Source organism: Cricetulus griseus, assembly GCF_003668045.3.
Source record: "Cricetulus griseus strain 17A/GY chromosome 1 unlocalized genomic scaffold, alternate assembly CriGri-PICRH-1.0 chr1_0, whole genome shotgun sequence".
Classification (NCBI taxonomy): domain Eukaryota; kingdom Metazoa; phylum Chordata; class Mammalia; order Rodentia; family Cricetidae; genus Cricetulus; species Cricetulus griseus.
In genome coordinates, this window is record NW_023276806.1 from 100,162,672 (window position 1) to 100,185,264 (window position 22,593).

The following is a 22,593-nucleotide window of genomic DNA, read 5'->3' on the forward strand; positions in this document are numbered from 1 at the left end:
GAGATACTGGTTGATGTTTAAGAGCACAGACAGGGCTACATGTTAGTCTAGATGCCCTGCTGTATGTTATGTTTGGCTTGATTAAAGATTTATTTTCAATTAAAAAAATTTGTGTGTGTGTGTGTGTGTGTGTGTGTGTGTGTGTGTGTGTGTGTGTGTAAATCCTGTTCAGGTGCTTGTGAAGACTCATTCAAATCCTGGAGCTGGATTGCAGGTGGTTATAAATGTCTGATGTGGGTTCTGGGAACAGAACATGGGTCCCCTGCAAGAACATTATTCCTCCCAGTTGCTGATTCCTCTCTCTAGCTCCCTTGACTACATTTCTTAACACAACTCTGCCAAAGAGGACCTTAAAAGTGTGTGTCTGTGTGCATATGGGAGTGTCTGTATGTGAGGTAAAATGACCTGATTCAGTGCAGTAGACATTTTCAAGCTTGTTAAATACTATTTGTCTGAGATTTGAAAATTTAAAATTGTAATCCGGACATACTGAGGCGTGTCTGTGATCCCATCACTTGAGGCGCTGAGGCAGTGGGCTTGCTGCAAAGTTGAGATTGTATGTGAGGGGCCCAATAAAGAAATTGCCGGAATGACTGATCCATTGGGGGAAGAGAAGAGAGAACATCCAGAGGCGACTGGAAGAGTCTAGAGCAGAGAGAAAAGGAAGCAGACTGGACATGGCCAGGGCTAGGAAAATGGGGGAGCAGGATGTTCCTGATTTTTTTTATGAGTATATGTATTTTTTATTTTTTACATTCCAATCCCAGTTCCCCTTCCTCTCTTCCTGCTCCCCTACTCTCCCCCCCCCCATCTGCTTCTTGGAGAGGGTAAGGCCCCTAGGAAGTCTACTAAGTTTGGCCCATCATCTTGTTGAGGCAGGTCCAAGGCATCTTGCCACCCTCCATTATTGATAATTCGAAAATAGTTTTGGTAAGGTACTGGAATCCAGGTTAATCCAGGGATTTAAGAGTTTTTTTTGTTTTAGACAAGTCTTACTATATACCCCTGAGAGACCTGCCTGTCTCTGCCATCTGGTGCTAAATTTGCTTCTAAAATTGTATAGTTGAGACCATTGGCATGTACTTGTAGACTCAGCTATTTGGAGGAGGATTGCTTAAGTCCAGAAGTTTTGAGACCAGCCTGAGCAACATAGTGTGACTGTTCTCTGAATGAAAAGACTATTGTATAAATTTAGAGGAAGGAAATAATTTGTTAACTCCACTGTATAAACAACCAGTGCTTGGGTCAGCATCAGTTCAGTGCTACTTAGCATGTTGCTCTTTAGTTTTGGCAAATAGAAAACTTGCGTCTTCACTTGGCCCATGCTTCTCCATAGCATCTGCTTTACAGTCAGGGGATGTTGTTGTGACTGTGCAGCTAGAAGTGCTGAAGATATAGCTGTTTGTCCAGTTGTGGAGCAGCGATTTTTTTGCATACCCCCATACCTTGATGTTAAAAAGCTGGACTTATAGTCTTTTCTGAAATAGAGAAATTGTTAGCCAAAAAAATTTTTTTGCAGTGTATTTTGCAAGTTAAATTTTTGGTGAAATGTATTATAGACAATGAAGCACAAATAAAGTACATGCATATTTTAAGATTAACTGATAAAGCTGGGTGGTGGTGGCAGCACACACCTCTAGTCCCAGCACTCAGGAGGCAGAGGCGGGTGGATCTCTGAGTTTGAGGCCAGCCTGGTCTATAGAATTAGTTCCAGGACAGCCAGAACTACATACAGAGAAATCCTGTCTCCAAAAAAAAAAAAAAACAAAAATGTAAACCATATTACTTATCATTCAGGTTGAGGTGGAGTAACTGCTAGTATTTCAGTCATTGATTCATTGATTCATCCATTTATTTTTGAGATACGGTCTCATGTAGTCCGGGGTGGTCTTGAATGTAATGTGTAGCTGAGGATGACTTTGACCTCCTTATCCTTCTTCCTCCACCTCCAAATGCTAGTGTTATAGGTGCATATATATATATATATATATATATATATATCACCATTTTGGGCTAAAATTTCAAATGTTTTAGAGTATACAGACTGTGCCCCTCCTCTATATCCCATCTTTGTTTTCAGAGGTGCCATCCTCATATGTGTTGTCATTTTTGTACCTTTCTTTAGGGTTTTATTATTTATGAAAATACTCTTAAGCAGTTTATTATTTGTTTTGTAAAATATGACTTCGTTTCAGGCTGAGTTATACCATCACAGAGCTTCTCGGAGAAGTAGCTGGATAGGAGCTCCTTAGGTCATCGGGTCATCCTGAGCTCTTGCTGAGGTCATTGGATCATCCTGAGCTCTTGCTGATGTCATTAGGTCATCCTGAGCTCTTGCTGAGGTCAAAAGGTCATCTGAGCTCTTGTTGAGGTCCTTGGGTCATCCTGAGCTCTTGCTCAGATCATTGCATCATCCTGAGCTCTTGCTGAGGTCTTTGGGTCATCCTGAGCTCTTGCTGAGGTCTTTGGGTCATTCTGAGCACTTGCAGAGGTCTTTGGGTCATCCTGAGCTCTTGCTGAGGTCTTTGGGCCATCCTGAGCTCTTGCTGAGGTCTTTGGTCATTCTGAGCTCTTGCTGAGGTCTTTGGGTCATCCTGAGCTTTTGACAAAGTGCTTCAGCATGGATCTGCTGTTGTCTGTTCAGCAGATAGTCAGATATCAGGTTCTGTTCTATTGTTTCTGTGCATAGGATAGTGGTGGTTTTCTCAGTTCAGAGAAGTTGATCACTCCTCTCAGACATCAGGGCAAGGTAGAAAGAGTACATTATTAGGGTGAGGCAAACATGGATAACAGGCTGGAACAGACTTTCCCAGGTATTGTGTCTTCAGGAAGAATGTCACTAGTTTTTAACAACTCATTGTGTCACAGGAGATATTTCACATACAACCCTTTACATTTTACATAGTGAGCCTTTCCAGTCATTCACAGCATCCTGTGGGGAGGTGGAATGTTATGGTTTAAGGTATGACATAGCAGAGCTGTTTGTCTCTTGGTGGCTGGGAAGCAGAGGAGTTTCAGACAGGAGCCAGGACCAAGTGGTATTAGTAATCAATGGTGTGTCTCCACTGACACTGATCCTCTGCAGTGCCATACCTCCTTCCAGTTCCTCTGTAGTCTATTCAAAGTGTAAATCCATCAAAGGGTTAAGAATGTGCACAGACAGTAGGCATGAGCTTTATTAATAGTCTTTTACATGTCTCCCAATTTAGTTAGGTTGACAGTCAAGATTAATAAAACACATTGATGCAAAACGGACCAGTTTACTTTTATGATTATCTTCTGTCTTCCTGAAAATTCCTGTTGTCTTCCTTTTTGTTAGATTGACTCTGTCTTGTAGCTCAAACTCTTCTTTAATTTAATGTTTTGTTTATTTTTTGTTGTTTGCTTTTTTGAGGCAGGGTTTCTCTGTCTAACAGCTCTGGTTTTCTTGGAACTTGCTCTGTAGAGGAAACTGGCCTCTAATTCACAGAGGTCTGCCTGCCTCTGCCTCCCAAGTGCTCGGACTAAAGGTGTATGCTACCACCCAGCATTTTTTTTTAATGACTCAAGGCTATGAGTTTGATCCTGGCACTATAATAAAACAAAAGAAGAACTTCTTGTCTGACACATGTTTTATACTTTGATTGACTCAAGGTGCTCTCCCCAGCTTCTGTGGATGCTCTTTTTGAACAAAAGTGTCTGGCACTGTCTGTGGCCTTGCCACTGTGCGGTGTGCTGATCTTGGGTTGTTTGCTGTTAGGCTATGATTTGGCGCTCTTAGGTACCCATCTGATACTTGTTCACACACCTTTCATTCTCCTCAGGGTGTGTTGCTCTTGTCTCTTTTTGTTTGTTTCAGTGTCTTCCTTAGTGTAAAACATAGAACAAAGTGTCTTACCTTTGTTTTAGTGAGCTTTCACAAAAAAGTGAAGTACAGGTGTTTTATCCAAAAGCCCTTCTTCTCTTACTTACTTCATCTTCTCTTAAGACTTGAAGATTATCACAGCCAGCCTTACCATTTCCTTGTTTTTCTACATTCATGTATGTATTCTTGAAATACACTGTGTGGACTTAATGGGATTTTGTGAACCAAAATTCAGAACTAAATCCAGAATTTTCCAACAAAAAGCTTGATTGTTCTTTAAATTTGCTTTTGTAGGGAGGTGACAATGTCCCTGAATATCCAGCAGTGATTGTGGAGCCAGTCCCCAGTGCAAGATTAGAGCAGGGCTACGCTGCCCAGGTTCTGGTGTATGACGATGAGACTTACATGATGCAGGATGTGGCGGAAGAACAAGAAGTTGAGACCGAGAATTCAGAAACAGGTAGACATGGCAAAAAGTGTTTTTCACCTACAAATTTTTTATTTTAAAAAATTATGTATTTTATGTGTAAGGGTGCTTTACCTGCGTGTATGTCTGCACCAAGTGTGTGCAATGCCAATGGTGGCCAGAAGAGGATGTCAGATTCTCTGGAGCTGGAGTTCCAGATGGTTGTGAACCATCAAGTGGGTGCTGGGAAGCCAACCCAGGTCCTCTGGATGAATGAACATCCAGTGCTCTTAACTGCTGAGCCATTTCTCTAGCCCCAAAACTCATTCTGTAAGTTTCAGTATTACTATTGCTGGGAAATCTTATACTGAAGAACCTATTTTAAAATATTTATTATCATAGGCTGGAAACTGGTCTAAAATCTTCGTTTAAGAGAGTTTATATAAATATAATAGAGTCTTACATTACAGTTCTTTGGTATCTGACACAGAAGTTGTTTTATTTATTTTTTTTCTGGGACTACAAATACTCATTAATTATAGAAGTTAGTGGGTTAGTACTCGAGTGATATTTTCTAATAAAAAACCAAACAAGGATAGTACCTCCCCCCAATGATTGAGCCTTCCTAAAGGTCAGCATTGCTGCAGCAGTGTCATTTTTTTTCTCTCTTCAATTTGAAGCAACTTTGCCTGTCAGATTCCTCTTAATTTTCTGTCTTCTTTAACATCTTGTTGTTTCCATCAGCTTGTATTTTGTTAGCTATCTGTGTATTTGGGGGTTAGTGTGTGCAATTCTTAGAGCAATCTTTTTTTTTTCTTTTTTTTATTGCTATGACCATGAAGAAAATATTTTCCCTATATCATTTTAGTGACTTACATAGTAATAAAAATTATCACAATCTGTTAATGTTCTTTTAAAAATCAATTACTGGTTACAATCTTAGTGAAAGTGTGTGTGTGTGTGTGTGTGTGTGTGTGTGTGTGTGTGTGTGTGTATGTGTGTAGATCAGAGGACAACTAGTAGGAATCAGTTCTGTCCTTCCACCACGTGGGTTCCAGGGAGGGAACTCAGAGGTCATTAGTGCTTTTACACATTGAGCCGTCTCACTGTCTGAAAATTTCTTAAATATTTAGGCTTTTTTTTTTTTTCAAACTTCCAGCTAAGTTTTGACTCTTTGTCTTTTGTTTCTGTGAGGCCTGATGGTGTCTTCTAAGTACTGCTAACTTCTAGACTCATTTGGTTCTTCAGTTTCATGTGTTTTTTGAGCTTAAAGATTAGAAGCTGCCTTGGTTTTCTGAGCAAGATCATGTGCCAGCAGAACTCAGGTGAAGTGCGCATTGCTTTATCTGACATCGTGACTGTAGTCTGCAGTGGTGCCTTGTTCTTGTAGGTAACACTTGTTTCTTTCTCCCTTCCTTCCTTCCTTCCTTCCTTCCTTCCTTCCTTCCTTCCTTCCTTCCTCCCTCCCTCCCTCCCTCCATTCCTCCCTCCCCCCCCTTTCTTTCTTCTTTTTCCCCGAGACAAGGCTTCTCTGTATAACTTTGGAGCCTGTTCTAGAACTCGCTTTGTAGACCATGCTGGCCTTGAACTCACAGACATCTGCCTGCCTCTGCTTCCCTAGTGCTGGGATCAAAGGTGTGTACCACCACTGCCGGGTTCCTCTTTTTTTTTTTTTTTTAATGTTATTATCATTATTAAATTGTATGTGTATGGATATTTTGCCTGCATGTGTATTTGTGTATCACATGTATGCCCGGTGCCTGCAGAGGCTAGAAGTGGGCATTGGATGCTTTGGGATTGATGGATGCCCACATTACAGATAGTTGTGAGCTGGTATGTGAGTACTGGGACTTCAACCTGGGTCTTCTGGAAGAGCAGGCAGCGCACTGTCATCTCTAGACCTGAGTTTTCTTATCGAGGTAAAAGAAGTAAAAGTACTAAATACAATGACATTTTGGAGTAGATATTGTAGTAATTCTGTTATGCCATTATAACCAGATAAAACACTAATTGCACAGTAAAAAAATATGATAGCTTAAGCTGAATGTACAAAAAGAGAGCTTGTTTTAAATTTCTAGATAATTTTGGGGTTAGGCATGGTGGTGCTGCACACCTTTAATCCCAGCACTTGCAGGGCAGAGGCAGGCAGATCTATCTGTTGAGTTTGAGGCCAGCCTGGTCTACATATCAAGTTCCAGGCCATCAAGAGCTACATAGAGAGATTCTGTCTCAAAAGTCTAAACAACACAACAAAACAAAAAACAACTAAAAACGATTGATTTTTGGCATCAAGTTGGAAACTTTAAAAAATGAAAACAACAGTGCAGGATTTGCATAAGTAGATATATTAGGACATTTAGTGTATTTGAATGCCAGAGCAGGTTGACAAATACTATTGTATAACTAATAATAAAGTAATTCATGTAGAACAGTTTTGAGTAAGAAATGAATGTAACCCAGTTACGGCATCGAGTGTGGCTCCATTCTCAGGACAGATGTTAGTGACTGATATTGAAAAGGAGGATTGGAGCTGGCCGTGGTGCACGTGTGTCTTCCGGCTACTTCACAGCCCCAGATTAACCTCCAGAGGTTGTGGATTGAGGGCCAGCCTGGGCCTAGTATGACCCATGTGGAGAAAAAAACCGTTACTTTTGTATTGTAATGACTCTGTTATGCCTTTATAACCATATATTGTAATTGTTTTTGACAAGTGGTTTTTAAAGTATTTAATACTATTTTATATTGAGGGTCTCTCTGGGACCCTTGGCAGGTCTTGAACTTGGTACAACCTTCCTGCTTCTGTTCTACCAAACCCATTGTCAGTACTATTCTTCAGATTGATATTTCTTAAGCATTTCCTTGGAAATGTTAGACAAATCACTTACATATTTCTAATAATGTAAAAAGTACCTCAAGACTTCATTTTACATGTAGTTCCATTCTTGAACATGAATTTTAAAAATGACTCTACAAGGATAATTAATAGTCCATAGGTTAATTTTTGTTTTATGTACCTACCTCATTCCCCCAAATAGTTAATATTAGCAAATTCAAACTTTATTTTGTTTCTTTTTTTAAGAAAGCCACACACTTTAAGTGGGTTTACTTCTTATATTTGTAATATACAGATGAGTAAGGGTTGCCATTGCTTAGCCGAGTCTATATTTCCATTTGGTGATGGATTAGGATGGGAGGGTCATTCCTTGTGATGTTAAGTTTATAAATGAATTTCTAAACTTGCTTAAAAAGAAACTGACTGAGATGAAAAGGAAAGGAATACGATGTCTCAGTTTTTATTTGATGAACTGAGGGAATTAAGACTAGAATGAAGGGCTGGTGAGAAGGCTCAGTGGTTATTCGGGCTTGCTTTGCAAGCCTGGCAACCTGTTTGATCCCAAGGACCTCTGCTGAGTTGAAGGAAAGAACTGGCTCCTCACAGTTGTCCTTTGACCTCAGATGTGCATGCACCCTGGCATGTGAATGCATGCACATACATACCATGAGCAAATACAGGAACACATACAATTAAAAATATATATGAATAGGATTTCCTTGTGAAATTTTAGGAAATATTTCCTAGACTTGTTTTAAACTATAGTGTGTGTGTGTGTGTGTGTGTGTGTGTGTGTGTGTGTGTGTCTTTTTTGTTTGTTTGTTTGTTTTTTGAGGCAGGGTATGTAGACCTCCTAGCCTTGAAGTCACAGATCTCCAACTACCTCTGCCTCCTGAGTGTTTGTGATTAAAGTTGTGTGCAACTACACCTGGTTTATAATTCACATTTTGTCAGCATAAAATAATAGTTTATCTTGTTCTATAAGCTCTGGTGGTCACACTGAAGTTTTTCTTCTTTTATTCCCCTGTACATATCCGTGCCAGAAACACTGTCCTCATTGTTAAGCAGGCAGGAGTGCTAGGATCCTAGCCCTTCATTACTTTGTATGTCCGAGGATTCTCATTTTGATAGTAGTTATTGTCTATGTCGTTTATCTTTTTTTAGAAGGCTGTGTTTTCCTCTCAGAGCTTAGGGGTGATACCAACTTCCTCTTAAATATCGAAGGAAAATGATGTTCTGTAGAAGTTGTAAAGAGATGTATTAACCTAACCTGCTGATACATTGCGGCGAGGATGCTTCAGATCAGTCATCACTAAGAGCCTTTAAAAGCAGCAGTGAGCTGTGGAGGGTGAGCTTGTCTCAGGAGGCATGAAATAACTCACAGGGCTGTGCACTTACCCAGCACCGGGCCTGCTCACAGCTGGATGTGACGGGAGCCAGTAGTTTATTGGATTCTTTACAGATATTTGACAATATAGTTTTTCATGTTCACAGTAAAATAAATAGATACAAAATAAGTTTTATTGAATGTTAAGAGTTAGTAATTAAGCAGATAAAGCAGGCACAAGACTTAGAGGCTCTTATGCAGGAAGCAGTACCATGGATAGAGGGCAGATTCTAAATATAGACTGGGATGTGGCCTAGAGGTAAAGTGCTTATCTAGTACCCAAGGCCTTATGTTCAATCTGAATGAAGTACCATACATAAACAAACAAATGCTATTTAAGTAGAAATTGTTGGGACTAGAGGCAGGAAGTCTGGCTGTTGTGACTTGAAGGGTGATTTAAGAAATATTAAAGTAGTGGCCATCGGAACAGAGGGCTACATAAACACCATCCCATGTCCATTCTAACCTGAAGACAAGGAGGGGCATATTCACCAAAACTGTCACCCACATTAAGACAGTAAGAGACCGTGACATCCTGTAGAGGTTCATGAAAGGAAAGAACTGTCTTGAGAAGCAGATGATTTTGTCAATAGTAACATTGATTTTGAGTTTAAATGAACTAAGAAGGAATATTTAGGTTTTTACAGATGCATAAAGGAATAGCCAGGGTTCCATCACAAAGGAAATGGCATACTCAAATTAGGCTAATTTCTGGGTGGTTTTAGTGAAGGAAAGTAAGCATAGTGCAAAGGAGGGGAAGGAGGGCAGTTCTCCAGCACTCTGTAACAGAGATGATTCTATTCTGGGCTCCAGCGCTCAGGGGAGGGATTCCTTAGCCACTCAGATGTGGAAGCAGTTGCCCTGGAAAAGGAATCACCTTGGGAAAATGTGGGCCCCTGATCAAAGGATGTACCTAGTTAGATAGCAGTGCCATAGCAAGGGAGCCAGGGATTAAGTCCTCTAACCTTGCTCTCCTCTAGTCCCCCTGCAAAGCCCCTCCACTGAAAAGCTCAGTCTGAAGCTATGTGAGCCCTGTTGATGCAGCTCCTCTCCTGGGATGGAGAGTAGTGTGGAAACGAGTTGGGGGCAGATGGAAGCTGCTGAGTTACTGCAGCACAGTAACAACAGGGTTGAGACAGATGTGGAAATCATCCTCACTTGATGCTTTGGAAATAAGCTAGACCTTCTAGGGAAAAGGTATTGGAGAATGTCTCTATGGAGTGGATACTTCAAGGCTGTATTTGTGTTGGGTAAGAATGATTCAGAATTAAACAGTTTAGAAATGTATTTCGAAAAACATAAAGAATTGTAAAAGCAAATTTGAGAGAGCATCCTGGGTGACTGAGTTTAACATTTTCTTTTTAGCCTTTTTTGTTGTTGTCGTTTTGTTTTTGCTTTTTTTTTTTTTTTTTTTTTTTTTTTTTTTATGACTGGATTTCTCTGTGTCCTGGCTGCCCTGGAACTCACTTTGCAGATCCCCCCTGGCCTTGAACTCATAGAGATCCACTTGCCTCTGCCTTCTTATGCTGGGAGTTAAGGCGTGCACCTCCACTGCTCAGCTTCTTTTTAGCCTTTTAAGTATCTTTCTGTGGCAGGAAAGCGTGCCTTTGCTTAGCTTGTTCTGCCTTCAGTTTTTCTCCTCATCACTTATTTGGCGATATTTAAACTTTTCAAGAATGTTTATTCAAGGCTGTAAGGACGTCATGAAAGATAACTTAAAGGACAGTTCTTGAACAAGTCTTCCCTTGACTTCATGAGCAGCCTTCTGTATGCCTTCATGTTTGACAGGTCTGCAGTGCACTCAGTCAGAATATTTAACTTTGTTTACATCTGTTGTGTTTTCCTTTCATTTCCATGTTAAAAAAGGAAAAAACAAAACAAAACAAAGCAAACTCATACCTCCAGCAAGCATTTTTTTCTTTGTCATTCTTTCTTAGCTCACTGCACTTGTCAGCCAGTCTACAGCTCACTGTGTCTGTCTGTCAGTTACAGCTCATTGTATCTGTCAGCCTACAGTTCACTGCAGTTGTCAATCCTTCTATAGCTAATTGCTAGATTTCAAAGGCCACTCTTCTGGCAAGCTCAGTGGCCTTTGAGCCACCCAGAATAGGTCCTTCATGATCTGGTGTTACCTGTGGGAACTCTACTCTGGGAACTCTACTCTCCCTGCTCTTTTTTCCCTGCCTTTCACAAGGACTTTTCAAAGCATACTGAGCTTCTTCTCTGTTTCCTCATTTGTAATATACTCAGAAATATCTATTCTAGGTCCAGGTACCTGAAACTCTGTACAGCTATTGTAGCCAACATTAATCACTCTTCTGATCTTCCAGCATATTATCTGGGTTTAGTTACTTTCTTATGTCTTTTTTTTTTTTAAGAGTTTATTTATTATGTATACAACATTCTGCATTCTGCTTCCATGTATATCTGCATACCAGAAGAGGGCACCAGATCTCATAACGGATAGTTGTGAGCCACCATGTGGTTGCTGGGAATTGAACTCAGGACCTCTGAAAGAGTAGTCAGTGCTCCTAACCTCTGAGCCATCTCTCCAGCCCTACTTTCTTATGTCTTATATGTGTCCATTTCTTTTTCAGTGAGGAGAAAGGTAACCTTGGAATTGTGTGAGTGTGTCTGTGTTTCCTTGTGTTGAATGTGTGATAGTGAGGAAATACGAACCAAACAAACCATTAGGTTCTGAAGTTACTATTGTAGTTAGTTAAGAACTATTTTCTGTCCAAGTGTGGTGATGTGTGCCTGCAATCGCAGTACTGGGGAAGCTGAGGCAGGAGGATGGTGAGTGAGTTCAACCTGGGCTACATGGAGCCAGACCTAGTTTCAGATAAATGAAGGAAAGAAAGGGAGAGAGGAAAGGTTGTCATTTATATGAAATCTTCAGCATTTCTTTTTTGAATAACCTAATATTACTCGGAACTTTGAAAGTCATCTAAAAATACCTGAACATGCTTGTATACAAAGCATTATAACCAATCTATAATGTTGTCTTATGTAGATGAGTTATATTTTATACTCACTGTTGATTTTAATATTTATTTAGTTATGTATTGTGTTCTGTCTGCATATATGCCTGCAAGCCAGAAGAGGGCACCAGATCTCATAACGGATGGTTGTGAGCCAACATGTTGTTGCTGGGAATTGAATTCAGGACCTCTGGAAGAGCAGCCAGTGCTTTTAACCACTGAGTCATCTCTCCAGGCCCGTCATTTTAATAACTTTTATCATACCTAAGTTTGATTTTTTTCCTTACAATGAAAGCAGTATATGATCAATGGAAAAATTGGGAAGTATTACAAAAAATGAACAAACTGAAAGTCATCACTATCAGTGAGGCATGATTGCTTCTTTAAGAAATTCAAATAACACAAATTTGGTATTGACATGTTTTAATCTTTAAAAAATCAATATTATTATTTGATGCAAATCTTATGTGCTGCCCAGGTTAGCCTAAACCATGGGCTCAAACTGTCTTTCTGCCCCAGTCTTGCAGGTAGCTGGAGCAATAGCCTGTGCTACCATACTCATCTGAGCACTGCTTTTTGTAGTTGTCATGTCATCTTCTTTGGGTTGGTCTTAGAATGCATCACAAGTAGATATGTTGATCTTCAGTCTTTTTACAATTCCTACATCTCTTCTGAGAAGTCATCACATGACTTTGCTTTGTATGCAGCCACTGAAGTATAAAAGGTTATTCTTGTATTTAATTACCAAGAAAACTTTTTAAAAAATCTAATCTGTATTTTATGGGCTGGCATGATGGCTCAGTGGGTAAAAGTGCTTGCAACCACAAGCCTGATAACCTGAGTTTGATCTTTGGGACCCACATGGTGGAGTGAGAGAATAACTCTTGGAGGTTAGCCTCTGATTTCCATTCACTTGTCCTGGTACATGAATGCCTGCATATATACACACTCACAAATGTACAATAAGTAAAAATGTAAAAAAAAAACTTAAAACTGTTTTAGTGAGCAACAAAAATTTGGTTTAAAGGTTAGTTGAAAGAAGAATAAGAATTTTTACATAATTCAGTAAGAAAGCTAAAGGTTACTTTTTAGCAAATGAAAGTTGAGATTTATAAACACAGTTTGAAAGAATAAAGTCAGATTTCTTTATTGAAATATCAGAAACCGGATTTCTGTCTTGAATGTCAGGACAGGTCTGACTTTATAATGAGCTGTGATAACTTCTGTATTTGTTATACCATCAGAAATCCTCCCTGTGGCACAAAAGGACTCTTTTAATTAGAAAATATTGTTGCCACAGGGAGGTAGAAGATCGACTTGAGAATTGGGGACCTGAAAAGGAGCCCCAGTCCTAGGATTACCTGAAGGTGAAACAGATTGAGCCAGGAGGAAGACAATGCTGGTAGGTTGGCTTTTAATTTATTAAGAATGTTTATGGTATTGTATTTCATTACAATTATTTCATCTACCTATGTCATATTTTTATTTAAAGAATGACAGACTCCTCCTTAAGAAGAGATAATAAAGTAGTATCTTCACCTATGCAGTTTGCTGTCCACGTTGTCCCCTTACCTTGCCCTGGGTAAAGTTCCAGGGAGGCCTGAGCCTGTGATGCCTTGAAGCTGCACTCAAGACCTCTTGTCCCTTTCCTTCTGTTCCCTCTTCCAATACAGATGTTTTTCCAAATCCTTTAAAATGTTTTCTTTCAATTGTCTGTTTTCTTGGGGTTGGTCGTAGAAATGGCAAAACATGAACCTCAAAGTTACTGAGTTTTCTTTCTGGAATAATTGAATTATAATTGTACTGTGACTAAAATAATCTCGAAAGCATTATTGGAGAAAGTCTTTAGTATTTTAATATCTTAAGTTTCATTTAACCTGAGGCTATCAGTGGTTAAAAACCATTACTTTATACCAGTGGAGGAGGAAGATGCTTCTAGTTATATGCAGTAAGAGGTCATTGATTATAAGACACAATCCAGTTTCAGACATGTCGAATGTGAAAAATTGCATCGGAGAATTAGTGAATATGATGTTATTATTATGAATCTTCCCCAAATCTCCAATTGCTGTTTACTTGGAATTAGATATTAAAATGTCCAGTTTATGAAAAATGGGGGCAAGCTGTAGTGTGGAAGTCGTTATGTATGCTCATTTTCCATTTAGAATTCTTCACTGTCTTTTAAGACAAGATACTAAAAATCCAAAAATTTCCTAAGTGTGATGGCTCATGCTTTTAAATCCAGCACATATGAGGCTGAGGCAGGAGGATCATTAGTCCAAGGCTACCATGGGGTGTGTCGTTAGACCATATCTTAGAAACAAAACATATGGGCAGGAGAAATGCTCTGTGGTTAATAGCAAGGTTGATATTCTTGCAAAGGACCTGAATTTGGTTCCTATCACCTACATCCAGGTGCTTACATCCACCTGTAACTTTATCTCCAGATAATTTAAAGCCTAGTCTGGCTTCTGAGTACTCAAGTACAAGTGTGCATACACATACAGACATACATAATGGGAAAAATGGCCCAAAGCAAATAATTGCTCTGCCAATTGCTAAGCAGCAATGAAAAAGAATTACTTTAAGTACTATTTTTATAGAAATCTGTTTTATAGAGAAATAATGAAAAGTATGTTAGAAAATAGGTCACTTTAAAAGAATTTTTTGTTTCAGAAATGATAACATTCTTTTGTATTCAAGATATTAAAAAACAAAAACACTAGTTAAGGAGGCTGGAGAGATGGTTCATGCAACAGAAAAACAGCAGAGATTCTGTCTCAAAAATAAGATAGAGGGTGAGGACCAACATCTGAAGTTGTCTTCTGAACTCCACATACTGAGGCACACATGTACACACATGAATGTTTGTACATACATCATACACATCAGGATATACACACATCATACACGGACAGAAAGTGTTAGTAAAGATAAAGCTGTTACTTTAAATGTTACTATAAAACAGTGTATCTATGTATTACAAGTTTTATTAATTTGGTTGAGGAGAGGCTTTTATATGAATTATTTGCACTTTAAAAATTACTGCCTATTTTTGGAGTTTACAACATTATGCTATGAAATACATACACTGTGAGTAGGAAAATGGTTACTATATTGGAGCAGAATAATACAGCTGTCATCTCAGACATATCTTTTTGTTACAAGAAAAGCTAAAAGCTAAAATCTGCTTATTTCATGAAAATCCTAATATAAGTCAGTTTTATTAACTTTAATCTTTATGTTGTTCATGCTTTTAACCCGTCTTTCCCCTTCCATCTTCTTTCTGGCCAGTTCAGAGAGGACTTTCATGAGGCATACAGGAGCCTTTGCTCTCACTGAGCTTTCAGCTTTATAGAAGAGATTAAACAAGTTAGTGTAGTTTATGGCAATATAAAATGTGGGAATTGCCAGGGAGGTCAGGGAATGCCTCCCCAAGAAAGTGGTTTGTAAAGGGTGTCTGGAGGAACATGGCTTCTGTGTGGCAGAAGGAGATTTGGTGTGGGGAGAAGGGAAGTAATGGGCTTTTAAAGCTTTGGATCCAAGGACGGAACTTTACTAAAGGGAAATAGAGAACTGCCTGTAAGTTTTAGGCCAATTAAAACAATACAATTTTAGTTGTTCCCAACATATGGAGTACAATAAATGAAAAGATAGTAAGACAAGGAAGCACTTTCCCTAAGTTGTCTGCCTCTGCAGATTTGGACTACAGTTGTAGGTCCATGAAAGTGGTAGCAGCTAAGATGATGGTTGGATAGGCGGAGTGAAGAAGGTGGGTGCTGTGTACAGGGCTGATGCACAAGAGGAGGAACCACTGCCCTAATCTCCTCCTGCACACTGTTGAGTGTAGGTCTTACTGTGGCCTGAGACACAGGAGACACAGCATCCGGCCTGACTGAGAACCATTCTGTTTGTTGAACTGTCGGGATTATGTAGGGCTGTTGGCCTCTATGTTACGTAATAGGGACATTATTTTAATCATTTGGGCTAGAAAGCTAAGTTAATCTTTTGATTCTGATGTCTATAAATAAAAGTTATCTTGAGACCCTTTCTCGTATTTTTTAGCACTTTATACAAATAATCACATGTTTATATTTTCACTGGCATGATGAAGAGTTGGTGTTTTGGGCCTTGTGTCATACTATATGCTATAAGGATAATTATATATGAAAAGGCTATTTTTAAGGGCCCGTACAATAAAATACATATATAAAAATGTTGGGAATTTAAAAACATATAACTTACAATATTTAAAACAAGTGCCCATTGATTTGCCATGGGAATTCATAAACCTTGGCATGATTGTGGGTAAACTCACTCAGTCTGGTGCCTTCTACTCTTGTACTGTGGTTCTCATAGTAACTGTGGGATGGAGTCACTACATCACTGGTATGGGATCTTATATGACCATTTTAGTTGCCAAAAGCAAGTGAGCAAACGAGTTCAACAGCAATTTCTTAGAGATGGGGAAAACATGATTTATCACAACAACCATTTATGCAGCAGCTTGAAGTAACTTATTAGATGTATTCTAAGCATCAAGTGTACACGGTAAGAACAGTGCTTACTGAAAAATATAGGTGAGACATCTAGTATCATTTATTCAGGTAATTAAAAAGTGGTATATTTATTGTATCACTTGTTTTTTTAATAGGGACTTAGATATGTAATACGAATAATAAAAACCCAGAGACAGATATTGGGGTTCAAACTGAAGATCAGAAAAAGCAAAGCAGCCAATCCAGTAGCTCTTACCTCTACTAAGCTGAAATGGCAATCCTGTCTCCATGAATCCTCAGAGACAATGCTCTCTATATGAATGCTCAGAGGCAAATGCTCTGTGTCTGTGAACTAAATCTCACATGAGACCCTTTGCTTCTTATACCTCTCTAGTGCTGGGATTAAAGGTGTGAGCTCTGTTCCTCTTTTAGACTGACTCACTCTTGTGTAACCCTGAGTGGCCTTGAACTCACAGAGATCCATCTGCCTATCTCCTTAGTCCTGGGATTAAAGGTGTGTATCCCCACTGCCTGACTCTATGGCGGTGACTATCTTTGCATCCCCGGTGGCTTTGTTAGACCATAAACAATATATCACTGCATACATATATATGATAAAAATTAGGGCCTTGAAGCAGGGCAGTATCAAAATGTACAGGGAATTGGGACATCTTGTTTAAGTACAAATAAGCATGACTGAGTGTGTATTCATTCTTTCTCCCAACTAGAACGCCATTCTATGAAAATGAAGGGTCAGTTATCCTAGTATCCAAGCTTAACTTCATGTTACTTTTATTTCCTGGCATATGCAGATGTTGTTGGCATCTGCCTTACATTTGTCTGTAGAAACATGCAGACAGATACTGGGCTACAAATGTGGTATGAGCCTTTCATATTGGCCAGGGGGTTAGGACTTAATTCTGTTCTCTGTTGATGGTTAGAAGCTTCATTTTGGCACCTGAAGAATCAGTTTTATTACTGATTTTGGGGTAGCCTTTTCTTCCATTATTCCAGTGACACATTTCTCTGGCTATAAAGTTTTCAAACTTAAGAATTTTTTCTTCCTTGACTTGAAACACACACACACACACACACACACACACACACACACGAGAGAGAGAGAGAGAGAGAGAGAGAGAGAGAGAGAGAGAGAGAGAGAGAGAGAGAGAGAATTTTCCTTAGTGGTTGAAATGGTAGGTACATAAAATGTTCACTAGAAAAAAATATCAGTATTAGCAGTAGCAGATGTAGCTCTGTGATAGTGTGCTTGCCATTATGTGCAAGGCTTGTTTAGGATGGTTCCTGTGGTGGTTTGATGACTCCAATAGGCTCATATATTTGAGTGTGGAACTGTTTGGGAAGGACTAGGAGGTGTGGTCTTGTTGGAGAAGTTTGGTCACCGGGGATGCTTTGAGGTTTCAAAAGACTGCCACTATTTGGAGTCTATCTGCCTTGTGGTTCTGTCTCAGAATATGAATGCTTAGCTATTGTTCTAGTACCACGCCTACCTGCCTACCACCCTGATGGTCATGGACTTCAACTCTCTGAAACCATATATCCCAAATAAATGTTTTAAATAAGTTGCCTTGGTCATGGTGTCTCAAGGCTTTTGTGTGTGTGTGTGGGTGGGTGGGTGGGGGGTAACAGCTCCCATAGCAGATGTTTAACAGTATGCTTTTCTGTAAATAAAGACGAGTTGCTATGATGCTTCCTTTTTCTTTCATTGCATCACTGTTACTGAAACAGCTGCAGGTACTAGGGCATGAGGCATGTCTACTTATTTGGTCCTGTTATGTTTATATTAAAACATTCGAATGAATGACTATGACTGTCCCATCCTACTCATTTGTGAGTCTTTTGGGACCTTCCTTAAGCAACCGGTTCTCATTTCTATGGCCCCTCACTGTCTGTCCATAGACATTCACCCATTTAATAAAGCCACGCTTGTTTCAGCACACGCTCCATTTCCCTTCTGAATTTGCCACATCTCTTTTCTCTCTCTCACCTTGCCCTGATATTTTGGGGCGTGCTTATTAGCCTTTAGAATTCCTTGAATTGTTTTTTATTTTTGTATATATGTATGTCTGTATGTCTCTATGTATGTAATTTTGAGTTAGGGTCTTGGCTACATAGCTCAATCTGGCCTGGAACTCACTATGTAGTTCATGAGCCTCAAACTCCTTTGTCAGTCTTCTGAGTTGCTAGGATTACAGACATCTGCCACAACTCCTGGCTAAATCCAGAGATTTAAAAAATATATAGTAGGAGGCAATTTTAGTGATAATGTGGTCTAGGCTTGAGTTGAGTTAGCGTTTGAGAGGGTTCAGAAACTCTTAGTCTGTTGATTCCTGTGGTAGCCTCCTTCTGTTTGCTGTAGAACATTACTTTGGGACCTGAGCATCTCAAATGTTTCTATAAAACATTTTAAAATTAAATGCCACTAAGCTGACATTATGTTGCTTGGCTCCATCTGTGTAGGCGAACATTGTGGAGGAAGGAGCATGTGGTGTACAAGAAGCAGAGACAAGGACCGGAACAAGATAGCAGTAAGATCCCATTTCCAGCGACCTAGTTCCCCCAGCTAGGTCCCACCTCCTAACGTTTCCAAAGTGAACTGAAATGATGATACATTCCTGTAATCCCACCAGTTGAGAAGCTGAGGCAGGAGGATTGCAGGTTTGAGGCCAGCCTGAGCTACATAGCAAGGTCCTGTTTGAAAAATCTAAACAGGTGTTTAGATGGTGTTCAGGTATTTCTTTCATCTCAGCACTTGGGAGGCAGAGGCTGGTGAGTTACAGACTAGCCAGGGCTACATAGTAAGAGTGTCTCAACAAAACAAAGCAAGACACAAAGAAAAGAAAAAAGAAAAGAAAAAGAAAAGAAAAGAAAAGAAAAGAAAAAAGAAAAGAGGAAAGGAAAGAAAGGAAAATAAAGTGTGTGTGTGTGTGAGGTTTCTTTTTTTTTTTTTTTTGAAACCAGAACATTTTATTTTTATGACTGACTGAAATCCTCAAGATGAACTGGATGCTGCAACAGCTGCCCTCTTGGGTTTAGGTGTTGTCCCTTCACGGAATCCATGTCTGAATCTTCGATAGACAATTTTTAGGTGCCTCATCGGCCCAGTCCCGGTAGTGTTTCACCTCTTAGCCTTGGCACTCAGTTATACTTTCTCTTGTGCTTAGCAGGGTAGCCACATTTCCACAGGTGGACTTCTGAAAGTGGTAGGCCTTAGAGCCACAGTGGCAGCACAACGTGTGCGTCTTATTGCGACGCTTTCCAAAGGATGACGTTCCTTTCGTTATCTTGTTTCTGCCGCCGAGGCCAAAGAGCGTGGGGAGGTTTCTAAAAAGAAAGAAAAAATTACTACCAAACTAAAGTTTCCAGAACTTTCCCAGAACAGTTCCACCTAGCATCTGGGGACCAAGCATTCAGCGTAAGAATCTGTGTGGGACATTTCAGATCCAAACTGTAATGGTGTGCATTCACATTCTAACATTCACAGATTTCTACATTTAAAATGTCCAGTGTTCTGGAAAGGAGAGTAAGGAACTCAGAACTCTGCTAATTGTTGACAAGTGTTTTTATTGAAATCCTCTAAAATGTAAAACTTCCCTAGTAGAACGGTAAAAATGTTTCTTTCATTTATAGTTACTAATTAGCAGGTAATTATTAATATACTTAACATCATGTTTTATTTTTAACAAGACAACTTTAAAACTCAAATATCTTGTAAGGTGGTCGGGGTGCTATGAGGTGGGGTGGAGAGCATCTGTAAATATCTTTGTGCAAATGTTTGTTCAGGTTGGTAAAGGAGTGCTTCACTGGGAAGAAAGCAGGCACAGTGTTGATGCTCTGCTTAACATCTGTGAGGGTTTCCAGTCTTCCTGTGTTGTGGAACTTGTTGGCCATAGGGTGAAGCCTGTGAATCTTCTTTTAGAATGTTTTAAAAATCAAAAGCAAAATACCTAGCACTGCCAGGCAGCACACATGCTAAGGCGAGTTGTCAGACTGTCCATTGTGGTGTCAGAGCAGGTGTCTCTCCATTAGCACATCAAGCCCGGAAGGTCTGTTTTACTGCTGTCATTACAAAGTAATGCTGACTGTAACTTCTACTTTGGTATCGATAACAAATGCAGCATGGTGTGAAATATGCATTTATTATTAGTCAAGAAGTCACAAATATTATTAATATCATTGTTGATGCTTGAATTTAAAAATTGACATGTGAGCTTCATTTAGAAGCCAGTTGTCATCCATGCTTTTAATTTTTTTTATTTCATTTATTTATTTTTGAGTATGCTCAGAGTACTCCTTTCTCACCATGTAAGTCTGGGTGGAGAGCAAACTCAGGTTCTCAGGCTTTGGGTTTGGTGCCTTTATCTACTCATCCCTCTTGCTGACCCCATTTGTTGTTTTAACTGCCACTCATCTTTTGTCTGTATAACAAAACATCTTGTTTATTTTTAAAAGCATTGTTTATTTATTTATTATGTATACAGTGTTCTGCCTGCATGTCAGAAGAGGGCACCAAATCTCATTACAGATGGTTGTGAGCCACCATGTGGTTGCTGGGAATTGAACTCAGGACCTCTGGAAGAGCAGCCAGTGCTCTTAACCTCTGAGCCACCTCTCCAGTCCCCGACAAAACATCTTTTATCACAATTGCTTTTCAAAACTGAGCACACAGAATTATTTGAAAAGCTTGTAAAAATACGGAATGCTGCAACAGAGTTTGTTTCATTTTGTTTTTTAAGATGAGGTCTTGTTATGTTTGTTACTTAGGCTGATTTCTAACATTTGAGGTCAAATGAGCCTCCTGCCTCAGCCTTCCTGGAACATAGGGCTACAGCAGCTCACACCATACTTGGTTGGTAGGCCATGTTTCTAATTTAGTGGGTCTGTGGTTTGACTTAACCAATGTCTTTAGGTGATACTAATGATGTTGGTCATAAGACATTCTTTGATAGCCTCCCTTGACTGCTGGGAACAATTATAGGAAAAGAGAGCTGCTGTTACTCTAAAAATCCAATCAATAATCACTGTAGTTTCTTACTCTGTTTTAATTACTACAGTAGTTATTGGGAGAGGGTGTTAAAATTCTTTTATGTGCTTGAAAGGATACATTATTACCTTTAATTAATTCTTGGCTCAGTGACTAAAGGTGCTTTACCTCGCCCCTGAAGATGTGAGTTTGAGAGTTTGTTCCTTAGAACCCAAGTAGTGGAAGGAAAGAAATGTCCCTAAAAGTTGTCTTCTGACCTCCACACTCAGACTGGCAAGGGCACCCTTCCAACACTAATAAACACCTGCTGGTTACCTACTGTGTGTCAGGGACTCTTTAAGGCACAGGCTACAGTGACAGATGAGATAAGCAGTCTGCATTTTGGGACATGTGTGTTCAACATACTTCAAGGCTTCTTGTCATAAATCAGATTATATATCTTTGGAGATATCATTTAGAAACAGACTGAAGTAAACTGGGGATCTTTCCTCTCAAGCAGTGGAGGGAGGCACAGGTGCCATTTCCCATTCCCCTTAGGTCACATTTGTTAGGGTTAGGGTTAGGGTTAGGCCTACAAAACCAGTTCTAGGTCATCTAGAGCTACATAAAAGAGACAAAAAAAAAGTCTTAAGAAAAAGAAGAAAATAAATAAATGAATAAATTTCATCATTGAGAATATGGTTGGCAGTTAATGGTGTTAGGGGCAGAGGAGCTAGCAAGCCACATGGAATAAGCATTCCTAAATGTCATTGTGTGTGTCGTGTGTGTGTGTGTGTGTGTGTGTGTGTGTGTGTGTGTGTGTGTGTGTGATGGAAGTGATATGTCTCTACCTTTGTCTTTTTCTTTTCCCCTCCTTTCTCTCTGTCTCCCCCTCTTCTACCTTTAAAGTGAGTTCTAATTGTACACAGGATGAAGTTCAATGGATTATTATTATTTTTCTTTGCAGTGCTGGGTATTATATTCAAGCCCTTGTAAATGCTATGTAAGCATCTAGAGCTGAGTTACCCTCCCCCTCCTCCCCCCCTTTTCTTGGCAGATTCCCTGCTGCCTTGGCTGCTGCCTCTCAAGTGCTGGGATTATAGACATGTGTTACTATGCCTAGGATTACTTTGAGAGCTCAAGACACTGAAATTTGCCTCCTTTTTTTTTTAGGTTTCTTTTTTTTGATTTTTTTAAAAATTTGAATTAGAAACATTGTATTACATGTCAATCCCAGTTCCCTCTCCCTCCACTCTTCACCTACCACCCTCCCCACCAACTAAACCCTACCTATCACATATCCTTTTTGCTCTCCAGGGGGGTGAGGCCTTCCATAGGGGGTCATCAGAGTCTATCATAGCCTTTGGGATAGGGCCTAGGCTCACCCCCTTGTGTCTTGAATGTGCCTCCTTTTTGCATACTTAGAAGTAGTAAAGGGAAAACCAAAAGCAGCAACAAAAATAAAGGACAAAATCTTTCGAATATAAGAAGTTTCATCATTCTATTGCTAGGAATAGTTCTGAGTGTTTTATATATTAACATAATTTGCTGTCAGCAACACTAGGCTAAATCATTTCTCCAAGTGTAGAAGCAGGTATTTAAACCCAGAGAGTTAGTAGCTCAAGAGTACACCTTCAAGCTTCTGGTGAATTGTATCATATT

General features: G+C 39.5%; 1 protein-coding gene and 1 pseudogene across 8 annotated transcripts in view; one reads left to right on the top strand and one right to left on the bottom strand.

Annotated features, from left to right (window-relative positions):
- Elf2 (E74 like ETS transcription factor 2) overlaps positions 1-22,593 on the top strand; it is an 86,206-nt gene that overhangs the window by 26,228 nt on the left and 37,385 nt on the right. For 4 of the 8 annotated variants that reach the window (XM_027394930.2, XM_027394929.2, XM_027394931.2 and 1 more), the window contains one exon: positions 4,139-4,304. The exons of 1 other annotated variant lie outside the window; for it this stretch is intronic. In XM_027394930.2, the coding sequence (XP_027250731.1) occupies positions 4,139-4,304 (166 nt within the window). Of the gene's footprint in view, positions 1-4,138; positions 4,305-12,751; positions 12,854-22,593 lie in introns of those variants that run through there. 3 more of the 8 variants (XM_027394935.2, XM_035450479.1, XM_027394936.2) reach the window with 2 other exon arrangements.
- On the bottom strand, positions 18,906-20,830 carry LOC103162112 (annotated as a pseudogene).